We start from the raw sequence: 27611 nt of genomic DNA on the forward strand, positions 1-27611 counted from the left end.
ATTATTGTAATATATGAAATGTAAAAATACTACAAAAAATTATAATTAATAAAAAATTTGAAACTTGTTGTGTTAAAGAAATTAGTGTCTCATATTATTTAAAAATATTAAAAATAGCCATTTAATAATTAGCAAACATACCTTTAAAGTTATATTCACAGCCCGTTATAGGAAATAGTCACTTCTGTCTGTTGGTACCGAGGCTGCCTTTTCATATTTTATTATTGTAATCAATTCTCCTAATCAAGTTATCATTTACAATGGAAAGCTAATTGCATTTTCAACAAATATTATAATCTGAGAATAGATATCTACTGCCTTAAAATTAAAATTGGATTTAAAAACCAAATAATTGGACGAGAATCTCACAGTTGATGAGATTATTGATTGGCTTAAACATTGTGAATGGCCTCAGTAAACACAAGACTGAATCAACCATAGTGTTAGGCTGTTGATTGTTCTTTGGCCTTCTAGAAAATTACAATAGATTGACCCCTGAAAATCTCAGAATACTGTAAACATGACTGGACCGGAAGATTGCTAGGTCTTGAATTTTTACGAGTGGGAGAAGTCATATGCTTCCACTCAAGACTATGTCATTTGGACTCATAGTGGTAGATTCATGTTTCATCACACATTATAATTCTTTTCAAATAACCTTCTCCTTCAGTTAAGTATTGATTTTTCAAACTGTTGACTGATTTAAAGTCAAGTTTCTATGTGAGTGTCCGTGAGTGGTCTGGGCACCCATCTTGCACAGGTTTTCTTATACTGCAGCTTGTTTTGAATAAATTTTTATGGATAGTTCTAACATTCATGTTTATTTTTATGCGTATCAGTTCAACAGTGCTAAGCCTATTGTTCCGAATTACACTTCAATCCGAGATTCGAGAGAGAAAGTCCCAACTTCAACCGGTCGTCCACAGTGTTGCTCGTCTGAAACTTTTGTATGGCCACTTTGAAACTGTTCTACCTATTTGTAAACATTCGATCGATTCAAACAATTGTTTTTGTACACTTTTAATATTCTTTCCTGGATTTTACAACCTTTCTCACCTTCCATGACTAAAAGTCTGATCACATCACATTGCTCTTCCATGGTGCAATTCTTAAGCGGACTCGCCATTGTTAACAGAGTAAATTTGAGGTTATGTTTTCAAAATATGATTGAACAGCTGATCAGATGTCATTGAAAGGTTGCCAAATTTTTGTCCTGAAAGTTTTATATGGATCAATTCAACCGTTTTTGAGCTGTAGTAATTTGTCCCGTTACTTTTTAAACGATCCTCATATTATTGCCGGATGTGGCTCATGTTTTGAATTACAGGTTGGGTATGAAGCTATGAGCAATAATAATTTATTTTACATTATTTATATATTTAATAGAGCTAAATTAGATTAATCCTATTCTTTAGTCTCCTAACAGATTAGATAATCACTTAAATTTGAATTTTTGTTTTACAGTGTCAGACCAATATCTCCTGAGACTCACAACAAGCGAGATGCTTACGTATTGTTCTATGAGCAGAACCAGTCGACAAACTTGTAAATGAGTTGTGTATTGTAAAAGCAACTTTCCTCAAACATGTTAATTTTTTATGTTTCCTTTTTATATTTTCACTTTTGATTGGTTTTATTTTAATTGTATGGTTTTTTAATAAGTCCCACATTGATAATTATGAGGTAGTGAACTTGAAGGAAAGTTGTCATCCAATGATCCATTTTTTTATTATGGTATCGAACATTTCAAGTTAAATTTTGTTGTGTTTCACCTTGTAAACGTGCGTTTCCTTTCCTTGAATTCCCTGGCTTACTTAGATATCAATTTACACATTCTCACCAGTTTATTTCTTTATACTGTTGTAGATGGTTGTACAAATTTATTAATGATTTTGTTCAGTGTTATTTCTTTTTATTACTATGTTATGTTTTCAGTAGCAGATTTTGAAAGTTTTATGTTTTGTTAAACCTAGATAATAATTAAAAGCCATGACTACATATGTTTAAAAACATGCAAAGACTGATGGGGAGTATATGAGAAAATAAAAATTTAATCTTTCTGGGTATTTCAACTAATGTAATTATAAAAGAGATGACAAAAATGTTTTATAATCAATTAATTTTTAAGTTTATTATAATATGATAATATAATATATATATATCAATCTACTGCTGTATTTGATAGTTAAAAAAAGTTGCTGGTTAAGTTAATTATATCAGATCATGGTTATGGAGATTCAATTCTAAAATAGCGTATGCATTAAAGCATCAAACAACCCAGGGCAACTACCTGCTAACTTAGCTAAAAGCAGGGTAAAATTAATGCAAGGATCTCCAATAAATGCTAAAAAGAGCTGAGGATGAGGGTCTACAAGATTTGTACACTATACATGTACATTTTTATATTGAACATATGTCTAAATCTATAATAAACTCTTTCAACAAAGAAATACTGAACCTGCACCACCCATGTTCAGTCTCTCATGTATCTACCATCGCCACCTACGTATGGTCAACAAATCCTAGTACAAGCAGATGTTCACCAGCTAAATTCTCCTTTCAAAGAGCGAAATCTTGTTTCTTTTTTAGAGCATACAAAAAAAACTAGGAATCAATTCCTAAACGACACTATATAACATAGCCTTGAGAAGGTAATCATAGATCCCTTAATATCGTACATCCAAACGCAGACAAAATTGCCAATAAAATCAAGCACCTGAACATCTTAAAACCTGACCTAGTGATTGTGATGGAACATGGGCAGACAAGAGACACATTGTCAAGCATAACTAATAGGATACTCACTGACAGCAGAATATATCAGAAGAGAGGCTATATTCAAAAAAGACGCAAAAGATAGCTCAGGCATAGAGACATGCACCAGCACAACACTCGTCATGCTCACTACCAACTCACCATCTCAGCCTGTTTGGAAGGAAACCCTCATACAAGGGAGCAGCATATTTCAACCGCGTACCAGACCATCTCAAACAAGAATGGATCAAGACACTCAAGAGAAAGCTAAATCTATGGCTACAAGACAATCCTTACTACACAGAAAAGGAATTTCTTGACAACTAAACATGTTAAATTTTATGAATCCCATGACTCAAGTCCAGTCCCTACCTAGTTGTGGTTTACAGGACTAAAGGAAACTTAGAGGCAGGTCTGGATGTTATATCTAAAGCATTGGAAGGTTTACCAACTAAAAAACCAGTAGTAATCATGGGTGACATCAATATTGATAGCAAGGTAAAAAAGAATAACTGCACTCTACTGACAGAAATCCTGACTAGCTACAACACCCAGAGATTGGACCTCCCATACACTAGAATCACACCAATCTCCAGAACATCTATAGAATGTATATGCACTAACCTGCAGTTAGAACAGCTCCACATTCTAAACACAGCAATCTCAGACCACTCAGGGCAGCTATGTACCATTGACTTGGACAACCATTTACCCCCACCACCATCTGTTGGACGCAGAAACATGAGTACAAGAAACTTGCTTAAGATAAAAGCTCTCCTTCACCAGCAAGACTGGACAGCAGTCTACAGGTCAAAAATGCAGAGGAGTCTTACAACAGTTTTGGCGGTATTCTTTGTTACGCAATAGATATGACATGCCCAAAATCACAGCTACAACACCAGACATGCCTCAAGCTACCAATTCCCTGTATACAGACTGACAGCCACAGAAACGAAACCGACCTACCCAGGAGCTAAGTAATATAATTAGCTACCTACTAGAGCTAGTTCCTACTCCAGAGGACCTGAAGAAGACCAAAAGTCTGCAGTTTAGATGACGTCTGAAGTGCTGGCTACAAGAACATCCTTTCCACCAACTTAATGAATTTTATCAATGAACTGACAATGCCTAGCTACTGAATTTTAACAATTTATTTCTGTGACCCTTGTTCTTTTCTCTATGATAATATACAAAAGAATAAATTAACAATAAACAAAACATTGTTAAGAACTGAGAGGGGGTAGTATACTTTTACATTCCCTTTATTTCATAAAATATTAAATGTTTTATATATATATATATATATATATATATATATATATATACATTTTTACTTTTGGTGTTCTATTAACCTTGAGATTTTTGTATATTATTTTATGAAAAAAATGTTCAATGTATTAGAATTTAACTATACGTGAATGCCTAATGTTATGAATATAAACAAAAACTGAAATTGAAATATTAAGAATTGAAAATATGTAATAGTACAAACACACACACACACAATAAATGTGCATATACATGCAATTTTGTAGACAAAACTTTAGTAGCTATTAATATCATGCTACACCATTGTAGCTTTTAATCATTATACTTAAACTAATAAATTGCATGTAATTAAAATGTACATAAGAAACCAGTTAAGATGTGCATGGCCTTATAAAAATGTTCACAATTGTGAAAAATGTATTGTTAATTTAAAAAATGATTTGTTGCTGCTTTAATACCAACATGATTCATTTAAATGCAATTCTTTAACACGCCAATATTGTAGTTTGGTAACACAAAGATATTCCAAGTTTAGAAGTGGAGTGATTAACAAGTTCTTTGAACAATTAAATGACAAAAAAATAAATGTGTTTTACTAAATTAGTTATCAATAGTATTAATAAAATTATTAAAAACAGGCAATAATATATATATATATATATATATATATATATATATATATATATATATATATATATATATATTCGAGCTGTAAGTGTTCAATTTATGTATTGAAGGAAAACTAAAAGAATCAGTTTACAAGTTTGTAAATTGGTTTTGTTTTCATTTCAGATCTCAAGGTTTATATTTCACTGAATAAACCACAGCTGGATAAATCTGTCTTAACAAGTACAATGAGAGAGTAGGTCTAATCAACTTATGACAGTAGATTTCAAAATTAGTTATATTTCTGAATCTGGCCATTTAGGTCTGATCACCAATGTAAACTGGATTTTATTTGATGTATATGATTTATCTCTATGGCTGTAGAAAACATAATACACTGCAAAATAGATTGATAGTTTTAGTTGTTAATTTGTTTATTAATTCTATATATGTTCTATATACAGTGGAACCTAGCTAATTCGAACTTCTATAATTCGAAATCTTCTTTAATTCGAATATTTATATTGGCCCCTAGCATTTTCTATATAAATAATGCAAAAATATTGTGGTTAATTCGAAGTTTATTTTGGATAATTCGAACTTTTTATTCGAACCCGATGCCGATTTTAAAGTGGAAAGATTCGCGAAAAGACGCTGCACTCTTTCTAATCACAAGGCACTTGCTTCAAGGGCATTGGACACAGATCTAGCCACACTCCCGCCCGTCCGGCCGGCTCGGCCCTATGCTTCCGCGCCTATTGTTTTGTAGACGTGACTCATCGCGACTGACACAAGCTGCGCTGCCTGCAAAACCACTCCACCCCCACCCACTCCACTCCCATGTCGTCGCCTCGTAATCCTCGAACATAAAAAACTGTCTTTGGCTCAGAAAATAGCGGCAATCAAAGAAGTAGAGAAGGGAGTTAAGAAAAAATCTGGGATTGCCAAGGACTTTGGAATTCCTCCTAACACATTGTCCACCTACTTAAAGAATAAAGAAAAAATTCTCGGGAGTGAAAGTGAGAACATTAAAGACCGGAAAAGGTTAAGGGAGCCAGAAAATCCAGATTTGGACAAATGTGTTTGTTTTAAAGTGGTTCAAACAAACTAGGGAGCACAAGATTCCAGTGAGTGGTCCTCTCATTAAAAACAAAGCTGAACAATTTGCTACTGAATTGGGGAAACAAGATTTTAAGGCTAGTTTAGGATGGCTTGACGGCTTCAAAGATCGCAACAAAATTTCGTTGAAATCCATTTGTGGTGAAAGTGGAAGCGTTAATCAACAGCCAACCAATGGAAAACAGATTTGGAGGAGATGATTCAGGATCAGGACGAAAGGGACATCTTCAATGTTGATGAAACGGGACTTTGTTTTTAATGCACCCCTGACAAAACACTTGCATTTAAAGAAAAAAATGCCACGGAGGAAAACTGAGTAAAGAGAGAATTACTCTCCTGGTTGGTGCAAACATGGATGGATCAGAAAAGCTGCCTTTACTAATGATTGGCAAGTCGGCTAGTCCCCGTTGTTTGAAGAACGTCAAATCAAAACCAGTGGAGTATGTGAACAACGCAAGAGCTGGGATGACCAGTCACCTTTTTGAGAAATGGTTGTTGAACTTAGACAAAAAGTTCATAAAAGAAAAACGAAAAGTCATCTTGTTTATAGACAACTGTACTGCGCACAACACGATTCCAGTAATGGAAAATGTTAGTGATTTTTTCCCCTGCCAATATGACTTCGGTTGTCTAGCCTATGGACCAGGGGATCATAAAAAATCTAAAACAGTTTTACAGACGTTTATTGGTTGAGTACATACTGACTGAAGATTGTGACGCCCTAAAAATCAAGTTAGACATTCTTCAAGCCTCTCGCATGTGCAAGAAAGCTTGGGACAAAGTAGCGCCCGAAACGATCAAACATTGCTTTAAAAAAGCTGGTTTTGTAAAAAAGGAGGACGACGCTGAAAAAGCCAACGACATTATAGCGGAAGCGGTACCTTCAGTTGACGGCTGGGAGGACGTCATTAGTGACCCTGCCATCTCGTTTGAAGATTTTGTCAACGTGGATGAAGATGTTGCAGTATGTGGTGAGATAACAGACGCGGAGATCATCGCTGAAGTGCTCAACAATAAACATGATGGCGACATGGCATCGGGTGACGAAGAAGGCGAGTCATCAGTTGGGGCGAAAATAAACGTTCCGAGTGCGGCCGGAGTAGCACATCACATCATGGAACTTAGACGTTTTTTTAAGTAAAAATGACGTAAATGAGTCTATTTTCAATTAATTGAATATGGCAGAATCTTTGAAAGACTTACCTTTAGAAAACAAGTAAAGATTTCCGACTTCTTTCGAAAAAATAATATTTTACTGTATAATGTTCCTTATCACCATTCAACTTATTTTCTTTTATTGATAAACATATACTGTAATTGTGTATTTTTTAGATAATTCATGGTTCAATTTTGCACTGTTTTACCATACTTTGCTTAGTAGAAATGCACAGAAAAACATACATTTACAACCACTCATGTTATTTTCAATAAAGGTTTTCAGCAAAGATGTGAATTGTCATTATTTTAAGCCTTTAATTCTTACTTAACTTTTTTAATTCGAATTTTCGGATAATTCGAATTTTTTTATTGGTCCCTTGAGATTCGAATTATCCAAGTTCCACTGTATTTTGATATTTCTTTATGAAATGTGATTGAAGGTGATACATATGAAACTCAGCCCTATAATTTGGTCAGGATTAAACAGGCATATATAATGTGAAGCGTTTAATGTTTAAGTTGTCGCTGACTGAACTATTTTCAAGTGCTTAAGTCTAGATATTCCTGTACTGCATTATCAAGTATTAATTTACTTCAAATATGTAGTGTTTTAATTATAAATATGTATGAAATTAAACTTAACTTTTAGTATAGTTTTTTCCACAAGTAAATTAAGAAAAATGGTGTCACAAAGTAAGCCAGGGTAGCTAATTTTTGGTAAAAACTTATATACCAAAGTTCCAACCAAATATTTGCTTACAGGAGATATGTTAGTTGAAATAAATCAAGTCATCTGATAAATGAAGTTTTAAGAACCATAACTGCATGTTCTTGAATTGTTTTATTTAACTCGGTAATCTGTACAAATTATTACTGTGGTAGATAGATTGAATACTTAATTTTTCTTTCAAGTAACAACAGTTACTCAATTTTGATTCTAAATTTTGTTTCAATCTGTTTCATTTATGTAATTAGGTGAACACAAATTGATAAGGAACTAGAAAGATTCGTTTAGTTGAGCACTATGAAGGTTATGATTTGTAAAGTGTAGTTTTTCTGGGTACCTTTTCTGGCCTAGAGGTCTTTTCATCCTGTTGATTTATGTAAGTAGGAAAGCATAAAATAATTAATTATTTTGTTTTTAGTTTTAATAATTAGAAAAAGAGCATTATCGTTTAAAAATACGTATTTGGAAAATCGTAGACGTAAACATCTTAAATTTAGTGCTGTTTTATTTATTTACATTTTTACCAGATTAATATTTAGGTGCACACTTGCATAATAATGTCAAACTCGGATCTCTGTAAGATTTGTTTACAAGGCTGGAAACAAGATTTAGTATTCAACCAGTATTGTCTGAATATTTTACTAAATTACTGTAAATATAATTTTATTTATTGAAAGAATCAGGGAAATCCCTTTGCTCAGGGCTCATAAAATCAAGTGCCCTTTAAACCCAGGATCCCAGTGCCTGTATTTTCTTGAGATACTCAAAGACATGTTATTTGTGATAACAGAATGGGCTCATTATTATGTGAATAATTTGTTGTAGGCCTAAAGTGAATTAGAAAGTCCCATAAACTGATTGGACTGGTGCCTGAAACCTGTAGGCTTACAAAAGGGATGTTGTAGAACTAATGGATCTATTACAATAGTCATACTCCAATAGTGAATCCATATATACCTATCTATTACATTAACACTCAGTGTATTATAGCTTTCAGTAGAATAAGATTAAACCTTGCTGTTTTGTCTAAAAACACACTACCAATCTGTCAAGTGAAACAAGCTTACTATAATGTACTTATAGCAATTAAGTGATTTTCCAAGATCTGTACTTCAGAGCAGGAATATTGTAATCTTATATAATTGTTTAACTTTACAGAAACTATATGTTACCTTGTTTTATATATTCTTGTTATTATTTATAGATTTTTATTTATTTGACAAAATCTGACTGCACTACCAAACAATTTCAAAGTACAAACCACAAAATGTCAGATGTATACCAGTTTTATTTTATTTCATGTGCGTTTGACTGTTTGTATATTAATTACTTTCATTTTGTGCATTTAAATTGTGTGAAATATATTTTAATTGTTTATTCATTGTACAAATCTGTTAACATATTTGGTTTCATTTATATGGTTAAATATTCAGTAATGTTTTTAGTATGTTTTAATATATTAAGTTGTTTGTATTTTGTGTATCTTATACTTAAATAGTATTGTACTTTTAACTATTATTTCAGTTTCCAGCCTTGTAATATGATATATAAAATACTGGCATAATTTTGGATGACTGCAGCATTTTTAGCTGTATTGTTATCTTAAACTCATACATAATTTTATACCGTCCTTAAAGAAGTACATTGTAGTAAAAAACATGTATTTTATTATAATAAATTACCTTACAGTATAGGTAAATGACTCGTGCCTGAGAAAAGTAGATACTTACTTTTTAACTTAATTAACTGTAGATTGACAAAATGTGATCATTTTCTTTAGTCATTTATTCTAAGTTACCATGGTGTTATTAAATGTTAATTTTGTAACATTGAGCTTTAGATATTTAGTAATAAAATTCGTTATTTATTTTTCAGATATATAGAATGAACAAATTATATTATTTATAGGTAAAATCATATGTATTTACAAATTTCTTCACTTAATTCAGTATTTTACCATACAATAGGGAGCTAAATGTAATTATATACTTACAGTAGTAGTGAACACATAAGTATTCAGCTGTTTCTGAAATATGACTTTAATATTTTGCTGGCAATTTCATCAAGTAATCAAGTCATACTGGGATTACTGTTCACTCTTTATGTTTAATCAACTTACAAACTTGCAGTTAAACAGTTAATAACGGGTATTATTACATAAAAACAAATTGAATTATTACTACTGTAATTTTTATTATTTATTTCTTAGTCTTAGTTGGTTTCAACTAACAGAAGTTGCAGGTTTTTCGTAACCATATTATTATTCCCCATGTGTTGATCTTGACTACCTTGCCATTTATTTATTATCATTTGTTATATGATTGTTAAAAGTGCCTTAGTCTGCCTGCTGACTCAGTCCTTTTAACAGTCTTGTAATCATTTTTACATTCAAGATGAAATACTATATTGTAAGATCATCTTGCTTTCTCCTGTATTCATGGTTTTCAGTCCATTTCATATTTTTAATTATGTTCCTTTTACTTTCAAAGCTACAGTTGTTTTTTATTATTATTATTTGATTAATGTTATTTGAAAATAAACCACCATATATTTATAATGTTGAGATATTTTTAATAAACTTAAATAATTTTATCTTTTGTCTTGCACTGTATTCAAAACTAGAGTTTCAAATAGCACTTAAATTTCACAAAAATTAGTATTATAGAGTTAATTATTCACAACAAAATTCTGGATTTGTTGTCATATGTAAGAAGTTTTACTATTAAAGATGAAATTCGAAATGGACCGAGGACATGCTTCATCATGTTTGAATTGTTATCTTATGATCAATGCACTGCATAGCGCCCTACACTAACTTACACACATGTAATAAATTCAGTTATGTTGTGTAAAATCTTGTTTTATTTTTCTCCTTCATCATATTGCATAGCCTCAATAACGAAAATATGTCTGAGGTATTATTTAACTGGATACTATGAGAGGTTTACTGACGTAAGCTGATTTATCAAGCTTCATCATTTATTTAAGAAAGCTGCAATAATGAATTGGATACTGATAAATAATATTTGGTTAGGTTTCTTAGCATCTATTAATTATACTATTGGACAAAAATTATTGACTAAAGCATATATATTGTAATGTTATTGAAATTGTATTGTTAGAAAAATATACAAGGGGAAGAGAGACCTCATCTTCTTGTTTGGACAACATGCTTATAAATGTATATCTCACAGATATTAAATAATTGCACATAAAACTGGTCTTTCACGTCATAAAATGCTTGAGATATCTTTTAAAAAATTATCTGACGTACGAAATATTAAACTTAAACCCAACTGTCTGTTTAGAAGGAACGGAAAATTAATGTAACACTTTCTGCAATGCCTCCAAGATTTAGTAATGGAGTTCTTAAGCTTCTGTATTAGTTTTGATATCAACACAAATTAAAATAATTAACCCAATATAAGTTCTGTTTTAAAGAAGCATTTTCATTAGACCATGAAATATATCTGACAGCAGCCCACAGCATTGTGGATAACCTTTGCATAAGAACATCCTGTGAGCATAAAGGTCGGGATACACATAACCGCACCGTGTCCGACACGTGAGTCAGCCAAGTGTCAGTGCGGGCTCGGCTCGGTTACCGTGAGGCCACACATGTCCGTACGTAGTCCGAGCGCAACAATCTTACTGTTTAGACAAGACCATATTTTTTTTGCATTTATAAGTGACAGATACTTAAAAAAATATTCAGAAGATTAAGTATTGCTTGAGATGAAGAATGTTAATTTTATTGTTGTAATTTTTATTAATCGCTGTGGTGAATGAAACATTGCAATGCTACAGTTTTTTCTTGCATGAAAAACTTATTGTAAATAAAATATTTTTATTTTAACTTTATTGTAGTGAACAGAATAAAAAATAAAAATGTCATATAAATATTCTAAATATGATCCATACAAAATACCAGAATAAATTTATCAAGTAATTTCAATACATCCAAGATAATTAGAATTTTGCGCAAATAAGTATATCCTTGTTATTTCTTAATTAATGAAAACTTTTTATAGTTTTTACATAATTCAAATTTAGTTGTTTAAAATCACTACAACTACTAGTTAGTTTTTTTTTTAATTTGTTGTAATTTTAGCACAATAAGAAAATATGACTAGTTTACTCTAAATGTAAAAATATTAATACTTTTATCAATAAATATGGTTTTGTACGCGAACGCAGGATGTAAAGTTAGGCTATACTAAATAATTCAATAAAATAGAACGTTTAGACTACTTAAATAGTTTTAAAAAGAAGAATGCAACAGTAACCAACATAGAATTATATTTCAAAAATCTGTTCAAATTTATGCTTTTTCAACTCCTCATTTTCCGTAATTTTCTTCCACACGTTCTCATTATACTCTGCATTCCGATATTTTTCACTTGATTGATCATAACTAAATAATAGGATAAATAAATAACAGGAAACTTACTTACTTCTTTGATAAGTGTTCTATATCCATGACTGATGCCGCTCGTAGACTGCACCGTGCCCGTCAAAATTCAAACTCCACATATCGGTGACGGTGCGGCCACGACAGTCTGGTGTCGGTGCGGACATGTCTGAACTTGCAGGTTGAATACTGCGCTGCAATTCTTTCACCGTATGACGGCCAACTCACGTGTCAGGCATGTGTGGCCCGGCCTTAAAAGACAGCCCTAAATGTCCCAGCACGACTGGTTGCTCTGATGGAAGACGTGGAATTAGAACCACGACTAATTGAAATAATGAACCCTGAGTTTGCCGTCAATGTTTTAGATTACTTAAGTCTGTGGAATCATCAACCTTTTTAAATCATTTTGATATGTTTATTTTGTTTTTCGTGTAAGTACCTTCAAACTATTACAAATCTTAAAATACATACTCATTGGGATGGGATGAGATTCCAAATTTTGTTGTAACAGCCAGTTGGAGTTTTTCTCAACTATATTAATCCATCAAGGACTAAACTATATCACTGTAAAGTGCAGGGCCATCTTCAACTATATGGCATGGTTATTTTTTAATTATGTTTTAAATACAACATTGCATTAAAATATCATTTATTATTTATTGTTTTCTCTTAAAAAATCCTCTAAGGCAAAGAAAAACTAAAATACAGAACATTTTGTGTTTAGGCAGATGGTTTTGTTGTCTGGCAGGACCGTCTCTTTGTCTAATAATTGTTGAGGAATACATTTTTCTCAAAATGTAGTAATGAAAATTACAAAATATACAAATTGTTTCATATTTTATTCTGGATATAATAATTGTTGCACTAAAACTTTTTGAAAAAAACTACAAAGCACATTTTAAAACAATAATTTTGTTCCATCGGCCATAATTCACAAATAATGTTTGGTATATCATAAGTCCTTGGACAATAAATATTCTTCATAATAAACATCAACAATTGGTTATACCAGGGCACACAAAAGCTAAATTTCAGTTGCAATATAAAACACATTTTTAAGAATGAACAAGTTTTATATAAATATTTACATTGGTTCTATAAACTTGAGAGTCAGATTTTAGTCTCTGCGTTCCTCTCTTCATTCTGCTTCTCCCTTCCGGCCTCACTAAGTGTTCTAAGCTACTGCAGCAACAAGGGTGAACAACACGATTACATCCAGGGGTTAGTTCGGACTATTGTAATTTGGGGGTAAAATAGGCAATGCATAATTGATTAACAGCAGACTGAATGAATTAAATTTTACTAATAAAAATCTTCCAAATTAGCACTTCCAGTTTTGTCAGTGCATAGAGAAAAATATGAATAAACCATTTGTCTTAACATGACAAAAAAAAACATTGCCCAGTAGCACTTTGAAATGGTTAAAGTATATCACTCAGTGCCACAATAGCTTTTGAGGGTTGAGTTTGCCAATACAAAAGCTCTGTATAAAAAGAAAGAATGTATCTAATTACTGACCCATCATTCTTCGTTCCAGTTATTTAAAAAAATATGTTTCTTGTTTAGCTTTAATATCTTTGGATATGTGAAGTCTTCTACATTAGCTGTATTTTATTTCACAGAAATGGTTCTTTAGCTTTTTGACAGTAAGTCTAGGCAGTTTTTTGTGACTTGTCAAAAGCTTTCACTACAAACTTCATATTAGAAAAAGTGCACTTTTAAGGAGTGTAGGACAGTGCATGGAACTGGTTGGCCATACTATACAATATGAAGTAAAGAGTTGTATTTATAAATAACTTAGAGTAGTACCTACATATGCATGGGGTGTGATAGTAGCTGAAGTACCCCAAGGCTTCATCTTGGAACGTTTCTCATGACTTCACTGTTTTGAAAACAAAACTGTTGATGACACTACTCTAATGTCAGAATCTCAAACAAAAACATCAAGGAGCTCAACGTTTGTCTATTACCGATGATGTTAGAATCTTGGATTTTGCTTATAATGAATGGACTCTTATTAAATAAAAATAAAAGCCAACCAATACATTTTTCATTTGTACATAGCTTTAGTATCAAACTAAACTGTGAAGACATGATGTGTGTTATTGGTGAAATTTTAAGATATAGTAACTTATTAAAATCTAAAATAAAGGAATCATTATATTAGACTTAGCTCCGCCTGGTTTACTATCAAAGTATTACAGATTCAGCCATCTATAATAATTCATAACAGCCTACAATGCCTATGCATATTCATACTCAAGATTTATGAATAATGCTTCAGCAGATAGTAACAGCAATGTTCGACCTGAAACCTAGTTTCTCGTAAGCAAATTTTTGTAAAAAAAACCGTTAACACTTCCATCAATTTACATTTTCAAATGTATAGTTTTTCAAAAGAGATCATTAGTACATTTTCTAATAATTCTAGAAGTAGTTGTTACATCTCCTGAGTGTGGCACAGCTGAGAATGAGTGACCTGACACCAGATACCACAATATTCTTAACCTAAGTGTACCTGTCAGACACATCGACCGAGTTTGCATTAAATTTCACATCATTGAAGAAACTGCAGTCATAAGACATGCTTTATTGGCACATTACATCCAAAAGCAATGTGAACACATTTTGGACAGGTGATTTGTTATAAACGTAAAACTAATACTATAACTATCCTAAAATACAAAAACTTAACAATACAGACCACTAGCTTACAGGTATTTTTAACCAACTTCCTTTTAGTATATTACTACAATGATGTTTTTTTTAATCAGTCAAAATTAAAATTAACAAATTCTTGTACATAATAAAAAGGATTATAAATCAATAACGTCTTCAACTCTTCCTTGAATTGATTTTCATTTAAACTTTTATAATACAAGGGTTATCCAGAAAGTAACAGACATTTTGAAATAAAAAATTAACCAACTGAAATAGGAACATTTTATTATATACATTTTAAAGCTACACTCTTGGGCTATTTTGCAATGTAATCCCTGTTCAAATTGAGACATTTATCATAACGTGACACAAATTTTTCGATTGTAGAAATCTGATGCCTGAGATCTTAACCATTAATGAGATTAATGCCAGCGTGAAGTTCAGTGTCACTATCGAAGCCCTGCATTGCGAGTCAGGTCTTCATTGTCATCACTGGAAAGAGGTGGTAGTCGCTTAGTGCCAGATCTGGGCTACAAGGCAGATGATCAAACACTTCCCAATCAAATCATCTAGGACTTGTCTTGTACTAATGACTGTATGGGGACGTGCATTGTCATGGATAAACCAAATATTCATGCTCAGTTATCCCCTACGCTTGTTTTGTATCGCTCGCCGTAGCTTCTGCAATGTTTTACTGTAACTCTCTGTGTTGATTGTCGGTTCTCGTTCAAGGAAATCAACCAGAATCACACCCTTGGTATCCCAAAAAACAGTTGCCATAATATTTCTCGCTGATAGAGTTTGGAGACATTTCCTTGGTTTTTTTGGAGAATGTGTGTGCCTCCATTCCATAGACTACATTTTTGTTTCATTACCAGCAACAATACAATCGAGAAGTTCGTTACCATGTTTGTAATATTCATCAAGAAAGTTAACGATGCAGCAAGTGCAGTTTTTTGTGATCTTCCGTAAGGATTTTTGAACCTGGCACAAAATTTGTGGTATCCAAGCTTCCCAACAACAATTTCATGAAGTAAACTTCAGTTCAGTCATTGTGAAACAGCGATTTTCATGAACTTTGTCATTGATTTTCAACATCAAATCTTCAGTCACTAGGCTACACCGACCGCTACAACTATCGTCATGGAAATTGGAGCGGCCATTTTTAAAGTCAATACACCACTGCCTTAATCTGCTTTCACTCTTTACTCCATTTCCATAAACTTCACACAGTGGGCAATAGATTTAAATTTGTTTATTGCCAACAAAAACCTTATCAATGAACGCACTTCACAAGTGGTGGGATTTTCAATTTCAAGTGACAGCACAAATTTTAATTAATCACAGTAAGAAAAGTAAAAGAGATACAGACCACGTGCTACTACAGTTCGATGCGTACTGAACACCAGAGTGTTTTAACACCAAGATAGCAGTTATAGCCCTATCCTCTGCTGCACGTCCTCAAAAACGTCTGTTACTTTCTAAATAGGCCTCGTAACTTGGTATAACATTGTACAACTTCAACCCCAAGGACTGAGGACTCCTTGCAAATAAATTAAGACGGTGATTTGGTAACCTATATTTATTACTGTTCCTCGTATTGTAATCATGCTGAAATTTTTTACTTTCTGGTAAAGTATTTAATGCAATGAATCCAATTGAGAGTCTTGTAGATGTATAGTCCTGTTATAGTTAATATGTTTTACATGAAGTTCTTGGATTTAATTGTAAAACATAACCAGTAAAACATCAGCCTGCCATAAAATGTATCTTTATTTTAGATCACTCACTTTATATATATATAAGGCCAGAAGAATCGATCAAACCTATATTCAAAATATTATAGTTTTAATTTCTCAAGACAATATTTTAGTAAAACAACAAAACATTACTTTTTATATTGGTAACATAGCGTTACAAAATTAAAAGGAATTCATCATTGTCCTGCACAGTATTAAGTGTTTAAAATAAAAACAAACATTATGAATAAAAATTTCTTTTTTAAGCTGTCACTATAACTATACTTACGAATGAAAAAACTGGTTACCTACTGTGAAAACATAAACAAATATGGGCATTTAATAACAAATTATTTCAGAAATAAGAACTTTAATAATTCTGCACTGAACCAGGCAGAATTAGTCTATATAAAACCCAAGAAACCATAACTGGAGACAACAGAAGAGAAAGAAGAATTGATTCCTTCTGTATTTGATCATATTGAAGAACATTATTATTAAAAAAATCTTTTATATTTGATCAGATGCAAAAAGCTATAGATGTTCTAATAAAATAAAACATTTGCACAAGTTGACAACTTATAAACCTCCTTTACAGTGGCTCTTGAAGCAGGGAAAGCTTTGCTAGAGAAAATAACAAACTGAAACGGAACAGTCAAGATCTCTCAACTGTAACAAAATATTTACCATGAAAATCATTGATCAAAACTAAAAATTGCTCATGAGGGACTTGGGAAATTGGAAAGTAGATTACATAAACACAAAATGATTCTGTCACCGTTATTAAAAGGAGCTTGATGACTTTCCGATCACCAACAGTGGGACTTTTGTATTGTTTGTTAAATAAATGTTGATATCTTGTGGTGCCAAGAGAAAAAATTTATTTAAAAAGCCAGTAACATTGCGTAGTGTTACTGATTTTCTTGTATTATTGAACATTGTCTAAAAAACATACTCGTCACAAAATACCAAAATGAAAGAAGCAGTTAAGACTGATTATCCTCAGAGGCTGCAGACCCCACGACTTAAGCAACAAAAGCATGTACAATTGTATGTTAAATGTTTAAAAAAAAATGGGAACTATATAGAAAAATAAAGAAAGGTGTGATGAGTAAAATTTTAAAAGGTGATTTGAAAAATGTGTGATATCGTAGTTTTTATAAGAAATAGTACATTACTTTCTGAATAACGCTTGTACAAGAATGTCCTACAGTGCTATTTGTTATTATTCTACTTTTAGTTTCAACAACTGTGGATTTGAAACAACACACACTTAATTAAATAATGGGTTATCCCATTATTCTTAAATTTTCTTATTTGTAACCATGTCAGATAGGTCATGATTGTACAACTTAATATATGAGTCACAGCAGATAAGAGAAGAGGGAAAAAAATAGATAAAAATAACCAATGTAACTTGTAAAATGTGTTTATTTTATAAAAAAAGTTATAAAAAGGCAAGGCATATAGTTCAATAAATGTCATGGATAACATCACCACAAAAGTTATTGTCTTGTGAAAAACAATAAATACAAATAAAATAGATATTTCTGTAGTAGTACAACAAATTCTAGCTACTAACAAGCATAACACAGGTTTATACTGTTATCTGTCAAATAAATTTACAGAATACATTGCAAGATATGTAGGAGTATAATGTAAGATACAGGTATGCAATATTCCTCAATACCTCATCAAATCTCTTAATCTTAACATTTCTATAAAATGAAAGTTAAGGTTTTAAAATTTCTTAATAAAAACATAACTTCAAAGCATTCTGTTTAAAAGTGGCAAATTAATAGCAGTAATTTCCTTTTCTTATCTATATAACTTAAATTCCTTTTTAGCCTAAATTACCTAAGAAACCTGGATTTCGTAGACCAAATGGTTGCTATTAATAAATGAAAAGAAACAGGATTTGGTTGGCTTAGTGGTTGGCTAATGTAGTGTTACTGATTTTTTGTATCACTGAACAATGGCCACAAAAATCCTGTTTCCTTCTCAATCCTTACATCTTTAAAAACAAACACTGAACAAAAATGCACTTTTACTTTGAACGGACAACCAAGACTACTTTGATTTGCAGTGACTGTAAATGTTACTTTCCGCTTTGTTCTCCTTATTTACTGAAGTTTAGTCCTTGGGTGTTTTCATCATTACTAGATGTGCATGTTATGTACAGAATGTCCATAAATTACTTTATTACATGTCACCATTATTTGTCAGGTATGTTTAACTCTCATCTGCCATGAAGATGGATTATACACCACACCAAGGTGTTCTATATAAGTAGGATAATGTGGGTTAATTACTACTCAATAACGCATTAGCATAGCACCATTCATACTATCACAGACCTAATCTGTGACCAAAACACATTTTTTAATTGAAAACTTTTGAATTATGACACATGTTATTTTTAATTTTATTACTCAATAAATTACCTATTTTCAAGGTTAGAAAAGGGCATTTTATTTCACCTTCTGCCATAGCCAAAGTGGAGCACAATGATATTTCATTCAATAACTATGTAGTAACAATAAATTCTTTATTTCATTATACTTTATGTTTCCTGTTGCTTGATAACTGTAGGGTTTCATTTGTTGTATTTTTGGATTTGAAAAAAACATTTTATATAACTAGTTTTTAAATACATTTCTGTTACTTCTAGACATAATCTATACAATAACAGAAAAATATAAATCACCGGTATTAAAATGGAAACTTATTTACAGGTAGCATCACTTAAGTTATGTTATGAAGAAATCAACTAAATTACATACAACTGGATCAATTATACTGAAATTTTAAATAGGCATTCCTTAGTATCCTTTGTTATCATAAAGGCCTATTCTTATTTCAAAAATCCCTCTGGACTATGCCCCATTGGTCTCTAAAGTGCCATTACAGCAAACACATCTTAATTGAAAGAGTCTGTTAAATGTAATCAACTGTTCTGTGTAAACATTGCTTTATGATAGCACAACCATTTATGTTTAATTAATTTTAACCACTATTTTCAATTTGTTTACATTTATAGTCTTGACAGCATAAAATACGCTTGAAAGCAACACTTCTTATTTCGACCTTTTCTGTAACCACTGTTAAGCACAGAGTAAGAAAATATCCAGATAACAAAATTAATAGTTTAGTAAAACTATACTTTAAAGTGTACATTTTAGCAAATATTAAGTATGCATTGGTTGGTCAATACTGTAATGCAGATATCAAAGACAAAGTTACTATCCAACTATTACTACAAATTTAAAGACTGTTATTAAACCCATCTTAGTTGTCTTTTGAAAAAATTAGGCTTCTAAGATCTGTGTATGTGTATATGTTTTCTTAATCGTGGAAACAAGGCATAATCAAATACGGCACAAAAAATAGTAAGACCTAAGTAAGTTATAATGGCCATACATATAACCTTTTTGACATATTTTATATATATATATATATATATATATATATATATATATATATATATATATATATAATAGAATAAAGACAAGTACAAATGGGGTAATAAGATTACAGTCCACTAGAACCTGAAGCAGCATCATTACTGTTATAAACAGATATGTCATAGAATAAGTTTTTTTACATTATTTGATTATTGTATGTTTTTGTTGGTTTAAACAAGTTGATTTACCAAATAACATCAATTAAATTTTCATTAACTGAATTTAAGCTTTTTACAACACTTAACAACAGAAAGTTACTTATGTAACTATTATGTATTACTAGTTATATTATGTAAGGTTAATTGTATGTAGTAAAACATCTAATTTAAAGTAAGAAAATATATAATAATAAAATCATGTAAACACTTAATTTTATGTTCAATAGGTAGTATTTGGTTACATTACGTTGATAAATAAAACATAATGTAAATAACAGTTCCGCAAAACAACATTTACTGCTTCTAAAGAAATTACATAACAAGCTAACAAGATAGCAGAAAATCCCACAAACAAAAAAGTTAAAAAAAACAATTGGTATCATGGTGTTAGTCATGGCATCTTTGATCAATAAGATAATTTCAGGTATCAAAAGTAGTAATCAGCTATTAATCAACAGTTAATCAAAATTTACAACTTGATTAGTGTATTTTAATGAAGGATAGCACTCAATAAACCTTAACTACTTCATTACTGTATGTCATATAGAAATAAATTTGGTGCTTTTGTATAGTATTATAATTACTAAATACAGTCATTTTTTATAAATAAATCTCTTTTTACAAGAAATGTACTATGATGCTACCATGCGTACTACACTGATTCAAGTTGCTAAACGTTAGTATAGTGAGGAACGGATTTAAGCATAGACTAAATAATCTCTATTTACTACTGAAAAAAAACATTTTAGAAATTGGCGAAATCTTCTTTTACTTTGTGACAGTTTTAGTCAAAGTTTACAGAGATTTATTAAAAGTTATTAAAATTAAGTTAGGAAGACATTGTTATCGGATTTAATTAAAAATTTAGACTGGTGTCATTCAATCGAGTTTATATTCAGAACCGGCTGGTATATTTTAATATAACCTGTGTTTGTTTAGATATTATGAATGTAGCAGACTGGTAAACATAACTACATACAAACTTCTCAAATACTTTGAGTAATAAAACAACAGAAATGCATATAAAATTTACAAATTTGGTGACCTTTTTCGTTAACGTTTTAAAAGGTGTACAACAATGTACACCACAGATGTCCTCATTGTGTACAACAACTAGTTTACCAGCATTTTAATGAGAAGTAATTATATTGTAAATATTTATTTGTTATGACAACATGTGTGTAAGATTTTTGTGCTCAGCCGGTGAACAATGAAAATTAAAAATTACAAGAGATTAAAACTATATTTCAGAAAGAAAAAAATGGGAACTGAAAGACAATCTAGTTAATTAAAACCATTACGATGTTTTCTAAAAAAAAGATAAGTAATCAATTTTGTTTGGTTCAGAATACATGAAGATAGGCAGTTTATAAAGTTACCTTTGTGAACATAAATTAAGCAAACATTAATTATTTATAAAACATTAAGCAATAAACCTTTGAAATACTTAGAAAGTTATATAACTAACATAAATAACAGCAACAAAGCATACTGATTCCACATTCATATAAAAACTTAATTTAATTATATTAAATATATAAAACTACACAAATAGTCTTTTGGAATGATTAATATAGTAAATAATAAATCAAAAATACCTATACTGGTACCATAAATAATTATTAATTCTTTTCCATACAATTATATCACACTGTCTGCCTCAACAGCTTCAGACTTTACTTGTGTAATCAATCAAAGAAAGTACTTGATCCCAATGACAGGACTGAACTGGCTGTCTGATACATTGTCACTGGCATTCAAGGAATATTATGAATTCATGTGTTACAGTAATATATGTAAATAATATAAAAAACTTATATTAAAAACCCCACATGTAAATCAAATATTATAGTAAATTCACTAACTTAAATACATAAAAGCTACTAGGCACTGGTATATAGGTCTGTTAGCTGGTGATCTTGCCACACAACCATATCACATAGATTACAGAAAGATACAAATTTAAAATTAAAGAAGTGTCTTTGATATAGTTATTGTTCATTAAAATTACCGGGACACTTGAAAGACTTGAAAATGTGGAATGTTTTTTATCACAATACTTGTTATATTCATCAAATTCATATAACATTTATTTTGCCACAACAATACGAAAATATCTGTAATGTTTTATACTTCAATACTTTTTAGGTATTTTGTGTTGTATGAGAGGTCATTTTTTAAGTAAGAACTGATTTGTAATGGATCAAGGGAAACTGTATGTTTGAATTTAAATTGTTTCAAAACTAAATTATGAACATTTATTCACTTCTCTACATAGTCACCATGAACATTAAAACATTTTTAAAGCCATGGAACCAGCTTTTGGATCGCATAATCAAAGAACTCTGCCGCCTGACTGTTAAACCAATTGGTAACTATTTCTTTTAACATTTCATCACTTTCTAAGCACTTCACACCAAGAAAGTCCTTGGGTTTTGGAAAAAAGTCAAATGGTGCTAAATCAGGGCTCTATGGTGGATGATCCAGTAATTCCCAACGAAAATTGTCCAGCTGTGTATCTGTTCTTACTGTGACGGTTCTTACAACGCTGCTAGAGAGCAGGGCTTGTCGGCAGTTTTAAACAGCATACCTTCAGTAATGTTTCATATCATCTTTCTGCATTTATTGTCATTCCTTGTAGCAAAAAGTCTATCAAAAGTATGCCTTTCCGGTCCCAAAAAACTGTGGCTACGATTTTCCTTATCGAAGGTTCTTTGTCGAATTTCCGTGACTTCGTCTGAGAGTTTAAGTAATACCACTCACTGGATTGACTTTTAGTCTCTGGAGTGTAGTATGCAACCCACGATTCATCTCCAGTCACAATGTGATTAAGAACTCATCATCATCCTTGTGATGCTTTCTTTGTTTGAAGGTTATTTTTTTGTTATCTTTGTTATTGTTGAAGGTTATCTTTGTTAGAAGAGATCAGATTGCAGATCTCGAAACATGGTGTTACTGATTTCTTGTTTCACTGCACAATGGCAAATGTCCGGAAAAATCCTGTTTCCTTCACAATCCTAGTGATAATGCTCCAAAGCGGGCAAAGAATGTGCCATACGCTTTGCTTTATGTTTTTCTGTTAACATTTTTGGCACCCATCTTGCACACCTTTTTTTTGTAGCGAAGTTTATCAGTAACAATATTATAAATTACAGACCTTGAAACTTGTGAAAATTTCTGATGAAGTTCGTTAATAGTGAAGTACCTGTTCTGTGTCATGTCATTTCCTCATCATATTTTTTTCAACAAGTCTTCATTCATGACAGTAGGCTGTCCAGATTGTTCTTCATCATGAACATTTGTCTTTCTTTCATTAAAAAGCACCATTTTCGCACATTTCCATCGTTACATTACATCCTCGCCATAAATTACAACAAGTTGCCGGTGAATTTCAGCAACACAACATTTTTTGCATTTAAAAACTGAGCATGTTTTTTTATTCTAATACAATTCTTATAAGTTATTCTTATTCTTCACAATTACACACGGTGAGATTAATTATAAACATAGCGACGAACAAAGCAGTATAACCACACAACTAACACTGTTAGAGACATGAAACATAATGGTGTTGTAGTGGGGGACTGGCAAAGAGTGGCTGCACAATGCGCAATCAGTTCTTGCTTTAAAAATGATCCTCATATAATTTTTATGGCTAGGTTTTATTTATGAGGTTTTTAACCTCTAGCAATTTTGACTGCAGTATTGACTGTTTACATGGAGATACTCCCTCCTCCCCACAGTTTGGATAGCCAAGTAAAGAGGTTTTACTGGGTAGCAAAGTGGTGAGAGGCCCCTTACAGACTTGGAGGCATTTCAGCAAATAAAAGCACCACCCACACAACTTGTAAATCAGAGCAAATGCTAGGATATTACATTATTAGGGTTTCAAGAGAATTTTATCTCAACAAAATTATGCTATATCAATAGAACGTTTTAACTACACACATATTCACCTCACTCACAATGTTTAAAATATAATAAACTGATTTTAAATATATTTTATAAGTTTCAAATTTGAAAAATTTTACAGGCATACAAGCAATATCTAAAGTTTATGTCAATGGACAAAGCTGAAAACTTAACACACAAACTGAACATTATTGATATAACCCTCATAAGTTAGTGATAAACAATAACTATACTACTATACTACAATACAGTAATTTTGCTATTGATTTAATGTATTTTTGTGAAGTCTTGTATCATTACTTAACACTTGATCCTTGTGAGCATGGTTATATATGAGAAAATATAAAAAGTACCTTGTTACAATAAAACACAACTGAACTAAAATACTTGTTTGTGGGGGTCAGTAACTAACTGTAAAATAAAAACTATTGAGAAATAAAAAGATTCCTTATTGTTCATTTAGGATTATATTACAATTGAGAAAATCAAAATTGTTGAGATACATTCATAATACCAGTATAAACTGGCATATATGATGTAATTTTGTATTTGAAAGTTTAGCCCATTCAGTCAATATATTTATCCATTGTACGGTTCTCATATTTTGAGAATTAGATTGAATAAACAGAAATTAAGATGTGATTTTACCCAAATTTAGATTAAGCAACAACCCCTAATTTTTAAGCTGGTGGTTGGAAGCATAAACTGGCTCTAAATTACTTTCCAAATCACCTCTCTCTCTACTGCTTGTTTTCAGTAATTTTCATTATTCACCAAGTTAAACATTTATAATTTGCTTAAATTTCATATTTGCCTATGAAATATGACAGTAAGTACAACAAAAAAATAAATTAGGATAAAATAGTCATAATGTTGGGGGATAAAATAGTCATAATGTTGGGCATAGTCCTCAGTACTCTACAGTGATGCACTTCACTTTGGTATATTCATTCAGTGCCTCTTCCCCTGTACAAAACGTGTGATATTAATATGTTATAAAATTTCCTTTAAGCTTGCTTTTTCTTAAAACTAGACATCTATAATCATTAGTGCTATAGTTATAATTTTACATCATCAATAAATAATTTGTATTAAACAAATTTTAACTTAGACTTCTGGTCTATCAGTTTCACAAACACTTTAATCCATGGAATCTCAATTTGGAACAAATAAATTTGCAGTACAACACAAAAATGATAAAAAGTAATAAATTAGGGCTCTGCCTTTCTGACTGCTTTTCAAAATAAAAAACTTATAGTCCTTATGAAAAACTAAACGGTTGTTGTGAAAGCAATGAATCTTAAAAACATTGATTTTAAAGTTGAACTAATAATTTAAAATAATTACCTAGATCCTTTCCAAAGCCAGACTGCTTGAAGCCACCGAAAGGAGCAGCAACATCAGTTTTGTTGTAAGTATTGATGAACACTGTGCCAGCTTCAATTTTCTCAGCAAAGTTCAAAGCCCTGTTGATGTCTCTTGTAATGATGCCTGATGCAAGCCCATATTCTATACTATTTAATCTTTTTATTAGAGAATCCAGATCACTGAAACATGAAAAAATGGGAAATTACTCATACGTAATTCTTCTCCTTTGGTTAGAGTATTAGACTTTTTGCTAAATCTTTGACTGTAAACCCAATATTCACAGCTCAAATATCTGGTTACCTCCTTGGTTCATATTTAGATGAGGCACTAAATCATAATTTAAGCTTCCTGTTTAGTTTTAATTACATTTAATAATATTTTTATTTGGTCTTCCGAATGTTTAAAAAAATAATAATTCTAAAATAACTGATTGACTCATTTTATTTCTTTTCTCTCATAGGACATTGTTTGTCTCTCATTCTCTCACATAATATTGTTTGGTTCTCCGGGTAGGATCTTTAGTTTTTAATTTTATTGCAATCTTTACACGACACTTCCAATTGGCACACTTCGCCTTAAATACTGTCTGTATGTATTAAATTGATTGAGGATAAATATTTAATGATAAACAATGTTATTTCAAAGAAAAGGTGGACTGACTTATAAACTAAAGATGTTAGGTTTAATTTTATTGATAAACTGATAATGCTAATCCTAATTCAGGGGTCAACCTAGACAAATAAGACATCTCTGGCAATTTTCACATTGATTGGAAACACAGTTTAAATTATTTCTGGCATTCATACAAATACTTTGATGAAAACTCATTGCTACGCTCTAGCTTTGCAAGAAGCATTATTCATCAACCTGTGTGTTTACAATGGAAACCATGCAGTAAAGAACCGATAAATAAGTCAACCTCTGTTGAAGTCAAGCTAATTTGGCTACCAACACCTAAAAAATAAATACTTAAAACGTAATTAAATTATAAACATTAAAGAAACCCCATCCAATAAAATCCTGACAAGTACAAGTATCTTGAGATCGAGAACAAAAGAAAGGAATAAAAAGTAAGGTTGAAGGCTGTGCCACTGTGCTGAACTGTCACAACATGCCATGATACAACTTTCTGCTGTCTTCATTTATTTGTTGTGATGTGTTGCATTATGTGGTGTAGCTGTGTATGTATTGTGGAATCAAAAATTAATCCAAAAATATCAGCAAACTCTTTCTAATTTTACACTTATTTCTCTTCTTCCATTACCCAAAGTACAGTATTGTTACATGTATAAAGAGTCACCCATCAAATCTCTCTAAATAAACATGGCTTCATAAAAGACTATTGAACTGCTACAAACTTGTCTTTGTAAGGATTTATTTTGGATCACTATTATCTGACTCTGTTATTAGTAACCCTGCACGTTACTCAAGAGCAAATCTTTTGCATACAGCAGTAACCCTGGTCGCTCTGCGAGATCTGCTATGTCACTGAAGTATTTGCTGAGTTATTTGGAGAGTTAAAATTGATCACATGAATGCATATGCAATCTAGCGGAGAATGGTAAAACATTTTCATGTAGTTTTATATGTGACTTGTGAATGCAGTGGCTTGTTTCCTCAGTTTCTTTTCTGTTTTTAGCATAGATTTATTTGAATGAAGAAAAACACTATTGTGATGATAATTCCAATAATAACGAAAACGTTTGGGCAAATAAAGGCTAAGTCGACTAGCAGAGGCTTCGGGACAAACTATGGATATGTCATGAGTGTGGCGTTGCACTGTGTATATCAGAATGCTTCCAAGTATTTCACAACACTAAACATTTCTAAAGGCGCGTTTTATTGAACTGTCAGTTAATCTTTTTGTACCTTTCCTCATATGAGTACATAAAAAAAGTATTAACAAACACTTTTCAATTTTTTTTATTCCCTAAAATGAACTGAAATTATCACATCACACAATAGCCTAGATTAAACAGGCAAACTGGTAGCATAATTTCATAGATACTTCGCTACCTTGGTTTGACAAGGTTGTAACTGACATTTTTTGCGAAAATGGGGTTATTGTTGCTTCTGATTCCCCTCTTTCTTATGTACATGAAGCACTGACTCTTACTCTTATATGTTAATAAATAACCAGACTGCTAATTTGACAAGGTTCTAACTGAAGGAATTTGGTTTACTCAGTGCAGTTTGACAAGGTTGTATCTCGCACTGACACTCTATAGCAATCAGCTGGGCTGCTAACTACCACGTGACTGCTAG

General features: G+C 31.5%; 2 protein-coding genes across 4 annotated transcripts in view; one reads left to right on the forward strand and one right to left on the reverse strand.

Annotated features, from left to right (window-relative positions):
* The window catches only part of LOC124369072 (ubiquitin carboxyl-terminal hydrolase 2-like), an 80634-nt gene extending 70147 nt beyond the window's left edge, over positions 1-10487 (forward strand). For all 3 annotated transcript variants that reach the window (XM_046826785.1, XM_046826786.1, XM_046826787.1), the window contains one exon: positions 1465-10487. In XM_046826785.1, the coding sequence (XP_046682741.1) occupies positions 1465-1549 (85 nt within the window). In that variant the 3' untranslated portion in view covers positions 1550-10487. The remainder of the gene's footprint in view (positions 1-1464) is intronic.
* A 7370-nt stretch (positions 10488-17857) lies between these two features.
* Positions 17858-27611, reverse strand: part of LOC124369073 (cytosolic 10-formyltetrahydrofolate dehydrogenase) — a 61102-nt gene continuing 51348 nt past the window's right edge. The window contains exons 14-15 of the mRNA XM_046826788.1: positions 25326-25525; positions 17858-24944 (exon numbers count right to left, since the gene is read on the reverse strand). Coding sequence (XP_046682744.1) covers positions 24889-24944; positions 25326-25525 — 256 coding nt within the window. The 3' untranslated portion in view covers positions 17858-24888. The remainder of the gene's footprint in view (positions 24945-25325; positions 25526-27611) is intronic.

The sequence above is a fragment of the Homalodisca vitripennis genome, chromosome X (assembly GCF_021130785.1).
Source record: "Homalodisca vitripennis isolate AUS2020 chromosome X, UT_GWSS_2.1, whole genome shotgun sequence".
NCBI classification, from domain to species: domain Eukaryota; kingdom Metazoa; phylum Arthropoda; class Insecta; order Hemiptera; family Cicadellidae; genus Homalodisca; species Homalodisca vitripennis.